This window comes from Rhinolophus hipposideros (assembly GCF_964194185.1).
Source record: "Rhinolophus hipposideros genome assembly, chromosome: 19".
Classification (NCBI taxonomy): domain Eukaryota; kingdom Metazoa; phylum Chordata; class Mammalia; order Chiroptera; family Rhinolophidae; genus Rhinolophus; species Rhinolophus hipposideros.
The window spans coordinates 26522922-26538801 of record NC_138065.1 but is presented as its reverse complement, the minus strand read 5'-3'; the positions used below and the strand labels follow the sequence as shown (position 1 = coordinate 26538801).

The following is a 15880-nucleotide window of genomic DNA, read 5'->3' as shown; positions in this document are numbered from 1 at the left end:
TCCCATTGTGTGTTCACCACCCAGAGTCAGTTCTCCTTCCATCACCATATATTTGATCCCCTTTACCCTCATCACCCACCCCCACCCCCTTACCCTCTGGTAATCACTAAATTATTGTCTGTGTCTATGAGTTTTTCTTTCTCATTTGTTTGTCTTGTTCTTTTTGGTTTATATATCACATATCAGTGAAATCATAGGGTTCTCTGCTTTGTCTGTCTGACTTATTTCACTTAGCATTATACTCTCAAGATCCATCAATGTTGTCACAAATGCTCCTATATCATCTTTCCTTAACGCCGAATAGTATTCCATTGTGTATATATACCACACTTCTTTATCCATTCATCTATTGAAGGACATTTTGGTTGTTTCCATGTCTTGGCCACCGTAAACAAAGCTGCAATGAACATTGGAGTACACGTGTCTCTATAGAGGAATGCTTTCAGATTTTTTGGGTAGAAACCCAGTAGAGCGATTGCTGGGTCATATGGTAATTCTATTCGTAATTCCTTGAGAAACCTCCACACTGCCTTCCATAACGGCTGCACCAGTCTGCATTCCCACCAACAGTGTATGAGGGTTCCTTTTTCTCCACAGCCTCTCCAACACTTGTTACTATTTGTCTTGTTGATGAAAGACATTCTGACTGGGGTGAGGTGATATCTCATTGTGGTTTTCATTTGCATTTCTCTGATGATTAGTGATGTTGAGCATTTTTTCATATGTCTATTTGCCATTTGTATATCCTCTTTGGAGAAATGTCTCTTCAGGTTCTCTGTCCATTTTTTCAATTGGGTTGTTTGTTTTTTTGTTGTTGAGTTTCATGAGTTCCTTGTATATTTTGGATATTAGCCCCTTATCAGAGGCACTGTTTGCGAAAATCTTCTCCCATTTAGTTGGTTGCGTCATTATTTTGTCAATAGTTTCTTTTGCTGTGCAGAAGCTTTTACGTTTGATATAGTCCCATTCGTTTATTTTAGTTTCTACTTCCATTGCCTTTGGAGTCAAATTCATAAAATGCTCTTTGAACCCAAGGTCCATAAGTTTAGTACCTATGTTTTCTTCAATGCAGTTTATTGTGTCAGGTCTTATGCTTAAGTCTTTGATCCATTTTGAATTAATTTTGGTACGTGGTGACAGATAGCAGTCCAGTTTCATTCTTTTGCACATAGCTATCCAATTCGGCCAGCACCATTTATTGAAGAGGCTGTCTTTCCTCCATTGTATGTTTTTAGCTTCTTTGTCAAAAATTATCTGTCCATATTTATGTGGTTTTATTTCTGGGTTCTCAATTCTATTCCATTTGTCTATGTGTCTGTTTTTCCGCCAATACCAAGCTGTTTTGATTATTGTAGCCCTGTAGTACAAGCAAAAATCAGGGAGTGTGATACCTCCAGTATTGTTGTTTTTTTTTTTTAATATTGCTTTGGCTATTCGGGGTCTTTTGTGGTTCCAAACAAATCTGACGATTTTTTGTTCTATTTCTTTAAAAAATGCCTTTGGGATTTTAATGGGGATTGCATTAAATCTGTATATGGCTTTGGGTAATATGGCCATTTTTACTATGTTGCTTCTTCCAATCCATGAGCACGTAATGTCTTTCCATTTCTTTGTGTCTTCTTCAATTTCTTTCAAAAATGTCTTATAGTTTTCAGCATATAAATTCTTCACATCCTTGGTTAAGTTTATTCCTAGGTATTTTATTCTTTTTGCTGCAATTGCAAAAGGAATTGTTTTTTCTATTTTCTTTTCTGAGATTTCATTGTTGGTATATAGGAAAGCAATGGACTTTTGTCCATTGATTTTGTAGCCAGCAACTTTACTGTATTCATTGATTGTTTCTAATAGCTTTTTGGTGGAGTCTTTAGGGTTTTCTACATATAGCATCATGTCATCTGCAAAGAGTGACAATTTAACTTCTTCATTCGCAATTTGGATGCCTTTTATTTCTTTCTCTTGCCTGATAGCTCTGGCGAGGACTTCCAACACTATGTTGAAAAGCAGAGGTGATAGGGGACAACCTTGTCGTGTTCCTGAACATAGAGCAAAGGGCTTCAGCTTTTCACCATTAATTATGAGATTAGCTGAGGGTTTGTCGTATATGGCCTTTATTATGTTGAGGTATTTTCTTTCTATACCAATTTAAGTAAGTGTTTTAATCATAAATGGATGTTGCATCTTATCAAATGCTTTTTCTGCATCAATTGATAGAATCATATGATTTTTGTCCTTTATTTTGTTTACGTGATGTATCACATTGATGGATTTGCGAATGTTGAACCATCCTGTGCCAAGGGATGAACCCCACTTGGTCGTGATGAATAATCTTTTTAATGCATTGTTGTATTCGATTTGCTAGAATTTTGTTTAGGATTTTAGCATCTGTATTCATCAGAGATATAGGTCTGTAGTTTTCTTTTTTGTGTTGTCCTTACCAAGTTTTGGTATCAGGGTAACGTTGGCCTCATAAAATGAGTTAGGGAGTACTGACTCTTCTTCAAATTTTTGGAAGAGTTTGAGCAGGATTGGTATTATATCCTCTTTGAAGGTTTGGTAGAATTCACTGGTGAAGCCATCTGGTCCAGGACTTTTGATTTTGGGAAGGTTTTTGATGACTGATTTAATTTCGTTACTGGTGATTGGCCTGTTAAGATTTTCCAGTTCTTCATGATTCAGCCTTGGAAGGCTATATGTTTCTAAGAACTTGTCCATTTCTTTTAAGTTATTAAATTTGGTGGCATATAGTCCTTCATAGTATTCTTGGATAATCCTTTGTATTTCTGTGGTGTCCGTGATAACTTCCCCTTTTTCATTTCTGATTTTGTTAATTAGTGTCTTCTCTCTTTTTATCTTAGTGAGTCTAGCCAAGGGTTTGTCAATTTTGTTAATCTTTTCAAAGATCCAGCTCTTTGTCACATTAATTTTTTCTATTGTCTTTTTGTTCTCTGTTTCATTTAGTTCTGCTCTGATTTTTGTTATTTCCTTTCTTCTGCTGACCTTGGGTTTCGCTTGTTCTTCTTTTTCTAGTTTTTTGAGGTGTAACATGAGGTTATTTATTTGGGATTTTTCTTGTTTCTTGAGATAGGCCTGTAATGATGTAAATTTCCCTCTTAAAACTGCTTTCGCGGTATCCCAAAAATTTTGGTAGGATGTATTTTCATGGTCATTTGTTTCTATGTATTTTTTGAGCTCTCCTCTAATTTCTTCTTTGACCCAGTCGTTTCTTAAAAGTATGTTGTTTAATCTCCATATATTTGTGTTTTTTCCTGCTTTCTTTTTGCATTTCATATCCAATTTCAAAGCTTTGTGATCAGAGAATATGCTTGGTATGATTTCAATCTTCTTAAATTTGCTGAGGCTGATTTTTTGTCCCAATATATGATCTATCCTTGAGAATGTTCCATGTACACTAGAAAAGAATGTATAGTCTGATATTTTAGGATGAAGTGCTCTATATATGTCAATTATGTCCATTTCATCTAATGTGTCATTTAGGGCTGCGATTTCGTTATTTATCTTCTGTTTGGATGATCTATCCATAGCTGTCAATGATGTATTTAAGTCCCCTAGTATAATTGTGTTTTGGTCAATTTCTCCCTTTAGTTCTGTTAGTAGTTGCTTGGTATATTTCGGTGCTCCCTGATTGGGGCATAAATATTGATGACTGTTATGTCTTCTTGTTGTATAGTCCCCTTTACCATTATGAAATGTCCATCTTTGTCTCTTGTTATCTTTTTCACCCTGAAGTCTGTTTCATCTGATATCATTATGGCTACGCCTGATTTTCTCTGGGTACCATTTTCTTCGAGTGTCAATTTCCACCCTTTCACTTTGAGTCTATGCTTGTCCTTGTAGCTGAGATGTATCTCTTGGAGACAGCATATGGTTGGGTTTAGTTTTTTGATCCAATCTGCTACTCTGTGTCTCTTTATTAGTGAGTTCAGTCCATTTACATTTAGGGTGATTATTGATATGTGAGGATTTCCTGTCATTCTGTCTTTAGTTTTCTGGTAAGGCTGTGTCTCCATTGTTTCTTTGCCTTTTTGTTGTTGTCTGTTATTTTTGTGTGGTGGTATTCTATGATGTTTTCCTCTGTTTCTTCTTTTATTACAGTATATATTTCAGATTTGGTTGTTTTTTGTGTGGTTACCCTTAAGTTTATGTAAAAGAAAGTTTGATGTTTAGAGTATTTCAGTTTCTTCAGTACGCTTACTTTCTCTATTCCCATATTCCAGTTCAGGCCTTTACGCTCCCCCTTTTTATGTTTCGGTTGCCACAAGTTGTCCCTGTTGATGGTGGTCTAATAGCCTCCTTTAGTATTTCTTGTAGTGCAGGTTGTGTATTAGAAAATTCCCTCAGCTTCTGGATGTCTGGAAAGGTCTTTATTCCTCCTTCATATTTAAAGGAGATCTTTGCTGGATATGTTATTCTTGGCTCATAATTTCTCTCTTTCAATAGTTTGAATATTTGGTTCCATTCCCTCCTAGCTTGTAGAGTTTCTGCTGAAAAATTTTTTATTTTCAATTAGAGTTGACATACAATATTATATTAGTTTTGGGTGTACAACATAGTGATTAGACATTTGCATAACTTACAAAGTCATCACCCCAATAAATCTAGTACCCATTTGACACCATACATAATTATTATAATATCGACTATATGCTTATGCTATAATTTGCATCCCTGTGACTATTTTGTAACTACCAATTTGGAATTCTCAATTTTATTCCTTTTTTCACCAACCCCCTAACTCCCCTCCCATCTGGCAACCATCAAAGTGTTCTCTTATCTATGAATTTCTTTCTATTTTGTTTGTTCATTAATTTTGTTCTGTCGATTCTACATATAAGTGAAATCATATGGCTTTTTTTTTCTCTGTCTGAATTACTCCACTCAACACAACATCCTCTAGGTCCCATGTTGTTGCAGATGGAGAGATCTCATTCTTTCTGACGGCCAAGTAATATTCCATTGTATATATGTACCACTTCTTGTTTATTCATCCATTGTTGAACACTCAGGTTGCTTCCATATCTTGGCTATTGTAAATAATGCTGCAGTATTCTGAAACATTGATGTGTATAACCCTTAATTATCTGCTTTAAGAACTGATGGCTTAAAACCAACAAAACCAAAAGACGTCTTTGTGAATGGGAGAAGATATTTGCCAATAATACATCTGATATTAATTAATATCTAAAATTTATATTAAAAAAACTCATACAACTCAACACCAAAAAGAACAAGCAATCCAACTAAAAAATGAGCATAAGACCTGAATAGACATTTCTTCAAAGAAGGCATACAGATGGCCAATAGACATATGAAAAGATGCTCAATGTCACTAATCATCAGAGAAATGCAAGTAAAACCCACAATAAGATACTACTTCACTCCTGTCAAAATGACTATCATAAATAAATCAACAAACAACAAGTGATGGCAAAGATATGGAGAAAGGACACCCTCATGCACTGTTGGTGGAATTGCAAATTGATGTAGCCACTATGGAAAATAGTATGGAGGTCCCTCAAAAAATTAAAGATAGAACTACCTCATGACCCAGAAATTCCACTCCTGGGTATTAATCCAAAGAAATCCAAAACACTAATTCCAAAAAAAATTATGTACCCCTATGTTTGCTGCAGCACTACAATAGTTGAGATAGAGAAACAACTAAAATGCCCATCAATAAATAATAGGATAAAAACAATTGTGGTACATTTACACAATGAAGTATTACCCTGCCATAAAAAGAATGAAATCTTACCATTTGTAACAACATGGATGGACCTAGAGAATATAAGAGCAATAGGCCAGACTGAGAAAGACGAATAGCATATGATCTCACTTATATGTGGACTATAAACAGCAGAATAAATGAATGAACAAAACAGAAATAGACTCATAGATATAGAGGAAAAACTGATGATTGCTAGATGGCAGGAGATTTGAGAGGACGGGTGAGATAGGTAAAGCGATTAGGAAGTATAAATTAGTAGTCACAAATAGTCACAGAGATGTGAAATACAGTATGGGGATATAGTCAATAATGTTGTAAAACTATGTATGGTGTCAGATGGGTACTTGACTTATCAGGGGAATCATTTCATAAATAATATAAATGCCTAACCACTGTATTGTACACCTGAAACAACACAAAATAATATTAAATGTCAACTATTTTATGTATATATTCGTGGGATGTAAAGTTCAGCATAGTGAATATAGTTAATGGTATTGTAATAGTTCTGTATGGTGTCAGATGGGTAATAGACTTTAAGGGGTTATCACTTTGTGAGGGGTGTAAATGTCTAATTGTTAATTTGTTTTGTACAACTGAATCTAATAAAATAAATAAATAAAAGTTAAATAAATACTGATGTCTTAGGGCCATTAATCTTTTTCCATAAACTACATACTCATTTGTTTACTCTTTTTATATTGCTCAACCTCCCTGTCCCATGAGAAGTGATAGGATGGAGCAATATCTCTGTAAATGACATGTGGTGATCTCTCTGTTACAGGCAGCCATGTAAGAGGTTCCAGCCAGAGGCTTCTCTCACCTGTTAGGCCTAAGGGGAACCCCCACCCCCCACATACACACACTATTAGGTTCTACAGAGAGATATTTCCAATAGGTGACTCACATAGTCTGCTTCCTGTTTTTGTTTAGCAACAACAGGCTGCACCAGTGGAGGGAGCCACTCGAGAAGAGAGAGTTGTGGCTTTATATGACTTCCAAGCCCGTAGCCCCAGAGAAGTCACCATGAAGAAAGATGATATCTTAACTCTGCTCAGTTCCATCAACAAGGTGAATGTCCCTTCCAACCTTCTTCCCAAAAACAAGACGGTTCTTCTGCTATCATCTCTCCCAACCCTATCAGATATCCATATTTTGGTCAGCCAATATTTTTACGTTGATGTCTCTCTTAAATAACCATAATTTATTAAAAGTATCTTTCTTCCAGATATTGTGTAGGATGCTGTACATATTTTTTGGGATTATAATACCAATTATAGTTAACAAAATTAAGACTCAAGGATCTTAAGTAATTAGCCCCAGAACATATAAGCTATGAGTGGCAGTTCTGTAATATGTACACATATTTCAGGATTAAACTGTTTTTTTTTTCCGTCTCTTTGCTTGTTTCTTTTCTGTGCCAATGTCCCTAGTGATGGAATAACAGTGGCTGGGGTTAGGAGGAGCCTGATCAAGAAGTCTTTTGTCAACTTGGTTTTCTTTAGACATTTTTGTGAGAACAATGACAAAATATGAGCTACAATTTAAAATATACTTTTATAAAAGCTCAAGCATTTCTTTATATTTTAATAATTAATCTTGAAAAATGATTGGGAAGAGGAGATAAGAGTTTGGGATATTGTTACTCTGAGGACAAGTGAATCTTTTTAGAGAAGCAAAGTGTTTCATTATCAAATATGCTGTGTGCCAGTCCTCCTTTCTCTTTAGTCTTCTCCATTTCCCTGAGATTAACTCCAAAGTGCTTAGTATGAGGTATGCTCAAACAATACGGTAAATGTTTAAATTTAAAAAAAAATTATTACACAAAATACACATCACCATTAATCTCCCTCAAAATACTCTCCTTCACTTCAAACACACTTATACCATCATTCTTACCACTTTCTGAAGCAGTTCTGGAAGTCCTCTTTTGTGAGTGTCTTTAGTTGCACCATTATGGCTGCCTCAATGTCCTGAATCATTTTGACTTTGGGGAAGAGCCAGAAGTTGCACGGTGCCAGATCCAGTGAATAGGGTGGATGAGGAGACGCCATAAAGTTTTTATTTGACAGAATTTGCAGTATAACAGAAGTGATATGTGACACAGAGCATTGTCATGATAGAGGATGATTAATTACATACTTTAAAACACACTTTTTAAAAAAATTATTTTATTGGGGTGACAATGGTTAGTAAATTTACCTAGGTTTCAAGTGTACAATTCTGTAATACATCATCTATATGACCCATTGAAAAAAAATACACACCTTCTCTCAACCATAGCTCTCACCTGACTGACTGCACTGAACTAGTTGAAACTTATCACACACTGTTACTAAGGTTCCAACACTCCACTTCCCATATTGAAGATCCCTGCCTTTCCATTGGATGTCATTCAATAGCAGCATTCACTATATTTTGTGGTCACAGTAGAAAGGCTCCATGTCACATTTTACTTCTTGTACAGCAATTTCTGTCAAATAAAAATGTTATGGTGTGTCCTCATTCACCTTATTCACTGGATCTGGCAGCATGCGACTTCTGGCTTTTCCACAAAGTCAAAATGACCATGAAAGGTAAATATTTTGAATTGATTCAGGACATCAAGGCAGCCATGACACAGCACGACTAAAGACACTGAAGAAAGAGGACTTCTAGAAGTCCTTCAGAACTTCTAGAATTGCTTCAGAAAGTGGCAAGAATGATGGAATAAGTGTGTTCTAAGTGAGGGGGATGTATTTAGAGGTGGTTTAATGGTGATGTGTCTTTTACTGTAATAATTTTTTTTTATTTTAACATTCACCCTATTCTTTGATCACACCATGTATGGCACCACACCCAAAATACTCTGTGGGGATTAGGGTGATACTTAAGCATAAAGCATTCACAAAAGTGAATTTCAGGGCAACGCAATTTTTAGGAGTTCTGTGAAAGGGATAGGTTGACAGAAGTTCCTGTACAATGTTGTCATATTCAGATGCTCCACTACTAAGAAGTCCAGTTTGATTCTGGCTCCATGTTTGTTTATTTTTTAATTCCTAGTGGACAAAATTTCCCATCATTACAGGAACTGTCTTTGGTTTTAGAAAACCTCATTGAAGTTAAAGGTCTATAATTATATGTTAGATTCCTTGATTTCAGAGGCTTTTCTTTGCGATTCCTGCAACTTCTTATTTATGTTTTTTGCAATATGTCAAAATTATAATGCCCCTCATAAAAATGGTTTGCTTCTCTTGGCCACCAGGCTGTGCCTGTGTTTAGAGACTTAGTTAAGAGAGTTGAAGCCTATCTTGTTTGTGACTTTTCCAAGAACTAAAGGAGTGGGGATCTGCTCTCCCTTCAGGACTGGTGGAAGGTAGAAGCTGATGATCACCAGGGTTTTGTGCCAGCTGTCTACGTCAGGAAACTGGCCCATGATGAGTTTCCTATGCTCCCACAGAGGCAGCGAGAAGAACCAGGCAACATCACAAAGCATCAGGAACAGATTGAGAATCAGTAAGTTCTGGAGACTGGAGAACTGGACAGGTGTTTGACCAAACATTTCCTATTGGTCAAAGGCAGTTCTCATGACTGCATCTGTTAGACAAGAGAGGTCTTGAAAATTCACAGATTTTAAGAGCTGAAAGTAAACTTAGGGTCCTTCAAATACTTCAATTTTTATATGAGGAAAGGCAAACCTAGTACCACTAAGTCAATCGCCCAAAGTGAGATACCTAATAGAGTCACATCTTCTGATTCCCTGACCAGCATTCTTTCAAGGTTATTAAAAGGTCTTCTGACTTCCATATCAATTTGTTTACTACGCCAGGTTATTTCATATCCAGTTATCAAGAGGCATGTTGAAATTTCACTTCTATGGGATGTTGCCAGTCATACTTTTGGGACATTTTTATTCTTTTTAAGTGAAACACTGTGTGTTTGTCTCTCTGCTATCAATACAATTTTCCTTCTATTTTTATTTCCTCCTCTCCTTTACTGTTCTCCTTTTGACCCATCTTTCTCTTTTTTTGTCTCTTTAATTCTCTCCCTCTCTCACCCTGCCTGTACTCTTCTGTTTTTTCTCCATCTGTTATTCTACTTCCCCATTCGCTTCATTTATCCACCCAGGTACCACTCCCTTCTTGATCGGGCAGAAGAACGCAGACGTCGTCTATTGCAATGTTACAATGAGTTTTTATTGGCCTATGAGGCAGGAGACATGCTGGACTGGATCCGAGAGAAAAAGGCAGAAAACACTGGGGTAGAACCAGATGATGTTTGGGAACTGCAGAAAAAGTTTGATGAGTTCCAAACGGTAAGAAAGAGGAACCTCCTCCTCCAGACAGTTTTTTGAGGGTTATTATTGTTTCCTTTTATCCATATCTCTTCCTAAGTAACTCCTTAATTTCACATTTGCAAAATATACTCCCCAAAGCTACTGGGAGTTTCACATTTCAAATATTTCTCTGGGTATTGTGGATGCAAGGAAAATTGCAGCCTGCAATTCCTGCTACTCCCAAGTCCTACAGGGAGTGCTAACCTCCCTGAATTCTTCAAAACTTGCCTAATACTGTATTGTGTTCTTGATGCCCAGGTTGAGATGAGGTGTGAAACTCTGTGTAAAGTCTAATTATGGGGCAGAAATTGGGTGGGAAGATGGGAAGAAAAACCTGACTTTACAGCTAGATGATTTCTAGTTTCTGCCTGCTTAAAACCCCTCCATTCTTCTTTATTCTCTCAGACTCATTTCATTATTTTAATTAGCAGTGAGTATAAACTTCTCTCTCTCTCTCTCTCTCTCTCTCTCGTCTTTTTCTTATGGAATTCAAAGTGATGGATGATATGATAGATAAATATAGAGATTATAATTTATTTTTGGGGATATATAAAGAGTAAAAGGAAAGAAAGGAAAACGGGAGTACAATTATAAAAGAACACCAAGAAGGAGACTTCCATGGGAAATGTTATTGTATAATGTAATAAACAATATTGTCATGGTAGACATTGTGATATGCTCCCTAGAACTGTTTCTTACAATATACCTCAGTATAAGCAGATTGCAACTCAGTTCATGAAATTATATAGAATGTGGAGCAGTTTGTATTGGTAGAAAAGAATATTACATGGCTCAAATATAGATCCCTCTGATGGTGTTACTTACTCCAGGGAGAGATTTCTAAAAAAGCCAGAAAGGGAGATTCACCTAATTTTCTCCCGATACTTATATGGATTGAATTTACATTTAGATACCATTGCTTTGGAATTTATTATTAAATATGCTGAGGTACAGGTCAATCTTATCTTTTCTCCCAAATGGCAGACCAATTGCCATAGTGATTTGAGTTGCTACATTTATCATATATAAAATTCCATACATATTTGAAATTATTTCTGTTTTTTTCTATGACAGACTTGATGAACTATGATAGACTTGCCTGTTTATTCATGTGTTATCACCACACTGTTCTAGTTATAAAAATTTTATAGTATATTTTTTAATGTCTTATGGGGAATGGCTTTCTAACTATGACTCAAAATTCAGGTTCACTAAAAGCACTAAAAGAAAAGATTGATAGATGTTGTATTGCAGACTTGTACACCAGAAATCTATGTAACTTTACTAACAATTATCATCCCAATAAACTTTAGTTAAGAAAAGACTGACAATTTTAATTAAAACAAACAAAGAAGCAAAAAAACTCTGTGGTTTTGCATGGCAAATGTCACCATAAACAAAGTCATGAACAATCAACACATGGGGAGAAAATATTTGCAAGATATATTAGATAATGCACCAATACACCAATATACAAGTAACTTAAAATTTGAGGGGGGGGGCAAACAAACAAAAACCATCAGAAGATAAGAACAGGGGATATATATCCTAGGAAAATGGACGTGCTCCATACTTCAGATATATAACAGCTCTCTTGCCAAGTTTTTTATAATCACTGGGTGTCAGGGATATTAAAGGTACTCTTCTTAGTGACAGATTGGAAGATGGCAGCTTGTTGTGTATTGAAAGTAAGGTTAGATATGCATTTTAAAATTTAGCCAAGACAGGGCAGAGATGAGTAGGCAAATATTAAAGATTCTTAAGGAGGGGATTTACACTGCTTTGGGAAATTTTTCTTACTTAGGATTTGAAGACCAATGAACCTCGACTGAGGGACATAAACAAGGTGGCTGATGATCTTCTATTTGAAGGGCTTCTAACACCAGAAGGAGATCAGATACAGCAGGTAACTAAGTCTTCTTTCACTACCAGGTTGAGCTTTGGGAGTCATTATTTTACTCAAATACACTCAACTTGATATTCCAAAGACCAGCTAGGACATGCAGAAGGTAAAAGCAGTATGGAGCTGGCTATAGAAAAGCTCAAAGACAATAGTCCGAACAGTCCAGTCATTTAAACTGATATGAAGTTCTTAACTTGCAACACACACTCACCTCTCCCCACACAGATACAATGAATCCAGTACTCAAATACATGAATACAAAGAAAATCCAGAAAGGACCTATGATAGTAAAAGGGTTAAATCAAGAAAATTTACTGAAAGAGATAGGCTCTCATAAAATCTGATGAAAGAATGGAAAGAATATAGGTCAGTAGAGATGGGGAAGAAAGCATTCTAGACCTGATTCAGATTTGGACCTACGGTTCCATAAAATATCTAATGAATATTAATGGAATGTGTAGCCCAGCTCTCTGCATTGTCATAAACCAGTGAGTAAGTTCTCTGCTGCTTTTTGTGGTGGTTGATATGGGGTAAAAAGGAAATGTTCATAGGTACAGTTTACTTACCCAGTACAGAATGTAGGATTCTAAAAGGCTACTTTGTTTCATCAATTCAGGATGCAGAAAGGTACTATGTTTCTCCTAGAGAAACATAATAGCTTCTAACTACCAAGGCAACACTTTCGACTCATGTTTCAGAGGTTGTAATATAGTCTCTGTGGCAAGAAACATGGATTGCTACTCTATGGTTGATAGTTCTGCCCTGAAACATTAGTTTGGGAAGAAAAGCAATCCCTTTCTTAATTGCACTGGTATAAATGAAGCCCAAACTACAGCTATCCAAGGAAGAAATAAACCTATGCAATTTCTGAGGGAAATAGCATGAAAGCAACCATGACTTAAACCCCATCTTGTCTTTAGAAGCCACTGATCAATCTGAGTCTGCTCCGTAGCTAAAGTCTGGTATATCTGCCTTTTTTAGGAGTTGAACAACCGCTGGGGCTCCTTGCAGAGGCTTGCAGAGGAACAGCGCCAGCTGCTGGGGAGTGCCCATGCTGTCCAAATGTTTCACAGGTGAGAATTTTAACCCTAAAAAACAGTGCTGCTCTAGAACCCACTTGGAAATAAAAAAAAGTCTAATTACTTTTAGACTCTAATTACTTTTGAACCATAGCTATTAGTATAACCCTTCTTCCTGAGATTGACATAATAGGAGAGCAGATGTTTCAGTAGTAGATTCCTCACTTGGCACATAGGATACTCCCAGACAACCAATTTCAATTTTCTAGTAACCAGGCCATCTATATGTTTTCGTGATAGTGAATGAAACTTAAAGTAGAAACAAGAGGTTTAAGTAACTATATTTCTGAACTATAAATAGAGAACCACGAACATCACAGTGACTTTAACTGTTGATTCAACACATTGTTATGTCTGATTTCCAAATCTGTGTCTACACTAAGAAATACATACGTGTAACTAAATAAGCAAACAAATAAGTTAACAAACAAATAGGAAACCAAATACCTATAAATGTATTTATAAAATAAATGTATTTTTGAATATCCAGAGAAGAAAAAAACTAAAATACGACATAGTTCTTGTTGTTTAGAATGGCTTAAGATGGAATTTTATGAAATATAATAGTTAAGCATGTAGCTCTACACTCAGGCCACTTCATTCAAACCTAGGCTCTACAATTTAGCAGTAGTATAACGTTAAGGAAATATACTTGGCATCTTTAAGCTTCAGTTTTCTCATACGTAAAATGGGAATGGGAATGGTAACTATGCCTCAAGTCATTGTTGTGAACATTAAATGAGCATACGTTCTAGCACATTAACAAGGATGGTGATGGTGGTTGTGGTGGGGTGGTAGTGGCGGCGGTGGTGGTGGTAGTGATTACTTCCTTGTGAGTCCATCAACTTTGCCTCTGGTACACATTATTACTCTTAAACTCTTTACTCTCATGTACCAGAGAAGCAGATGACATGAAGGAGCAGATTGAGAATAAGTATCAGGCCCTGAGCGTTGCTGATCCTGGCTCAGATCTGTTCAGTGTTCAGGCCCTTCAGCGACAGCATGAGGGCTTTGAAAGAGACCTCATACCCCTGGGGGAAAAGGTGAGACATGAACTTCCAAGCTTTTCTAACACTTTCCTCTTCATGTTTATACCTACCAATGCCCTCTTCTGTGGTCTTATTTCCCAGTCCCTATTCTTACGTTTCTCTTTATATTACTCCATAGTTGTTCTTATACCTTGTCCCTAAAACAAAGCCACTAAAAGGACATGGCCTGAGAAAATTAAAATGGAGGGAAAATATATTAGAAATGAACCTCCTATTGTCCAAGTGCCTCTTTAATGGGTTCCAAGTGAGCAGAACTTACAAAAGCTAGTTGGAGGCCAGTATCCTAAGATAAATAGAAAATGGTCAGACCCCCAAGATGGCTAGGCCAATGCCTGAGCATGTTGCAGTTTTCTTCACAAGTGATTGAATGAACTTAATCCTCCTCTAACTGAAAAGTGAACTCTGGAGCTTGTCAGATGCACTCTGGGATAAATCAGTCATCATACAGCATGACATTATCATGCAGAGCAAAAGGAAACTCAAAAATATCTATATTAGAAAGACTTTTATACTAAAAATAAGGGTCCTTAGGTTCCCTAACGATGCTGCCACTAACCAGCATTCTCTTAAATACCCTCTTTGACAGCCTTATTATCTTAAAAAGAAGTATGGTCATGTCAATATTGACTACTTCAGGGAGTTATCACATGTACCAATAGATTTGGCATTTTAGTTAATAAAGTAGCAAGATGTTCTTATACCTCACTGATACCTGTTTAAGGAGTGAGCACCCCCAAGGCTCAGGACTATTCTTTTGCTAGGGATTAAATGTGACTCTAGGCTGATTATCAGAGCTCTTGTACTTTCCCAGGTGACCATACTGGGGGAGACAGCAGAGAGGCTCAGTGAGTCCCACCCTGATGCCACTGGTGAACTGCAGAGGCAGCAGATGGAGCTGAACAAGGCCTGGGATGACTTGCTGGGGCATACGGAGGATCGTAAGAAGAACCTAAATGAGACCCATAAATTCTTCCTGTTCCTCAGCAAAGCCAGGTAAAACTCAAAAGGCAGACTTCCACCAGGTCGGGTGGGAAATTTCATGTATGCTCCCTGAGTAGAGCTTCTAGGAGCAGTCTGGGTACAGATGGTCTTCACTGTTGGGTTTGGAGAGTACCTATATGTCCAGATTGTACCTCTAATAAGGCACAAATATCTCAAGCTCAATACTTCATGCCACAAAATATTGAAGTTTGGAGGAATGCAAGGCCATCTAAACCAATTAAGTAAGCTTTTATAGAGTGTATTCTATATAGAGGGTGCTATGTCAGGAGAGCTAGGGTATGGACATTTTCATTCAACTGGAAAAGAAGAGAAGAATACATATAACCATGGTATAACATAATACAGCCCAAAACACATATCCTAACAAATAGGTGGAACTATGTGTAAACAAAGGCACAAGGATAAGAAAGGTGCAACAATTTCATGAAGCAGACACGGATAGCTAGAACGTGAGCTTTATATGTCAGAGGGGTAAGGAGAAATAGCAAGAAATAAACTTAGAAATGTTGAGATCAAATTCTACATAATTATCATTGTCTTGCTGAAGAGTCTAACATTAGAACAACTTAGCAAATATGCACTTTGTTTGTGGAAAATTCCTGCATTCTTCTCTGTTATATCAGTCTACTGGAAGAAGCATTTAGAACTCAGAGTACAAGAAGTAGAAGCTCACAACATAATACTTCTGAAGAAAAAAGGAGGGACTTTTGGCAAATGATTGCAGTTGCTCTTAACAATTTTCATACCAATTCAGCATTTCTGGAAAGCTATAGTTTTTTATACAGT

General features: G+C 36.6%; 1 protein-coding gene across 1 annotated transcript in view; it reads left to right on the top strand.

Moving 5' to 3' along the window:
• The window catches only part of SPTA1 (spectrin alpha, erythrocytic 1), a gene marked incomplete at its 5' end in the record, with an annotated part of 119822 nt that overhangs the window by 62382 nt on the left and 41560 nt on the right, over positions 1–15880 (top strand). Inside the window, 7 exons of the mRNA XM_081025128.1 lie at positions 6680–6817; positions 9090–9241; positions 9854–10040; positions 11866–11967; positions 12946–13037; positions 13942–14086; positions 14904–15085. Coding sequence (XP_080881254.1) covers positions 6680–6817; positions 9090–9241; positions 9854–10040; positions 11866–11967; positions 12946–13037; positions 13942–14086; positions 14904–15085 — 998 coding nt within the window. The remainder of the gene's footprint in view (positions 1–6679; positions 6818–9089; positions 9242–9853; positions 10041–11865; positions 11968–12945; positions 13038–13941; positions 14087–14903; positions 15086–15880) is intronic.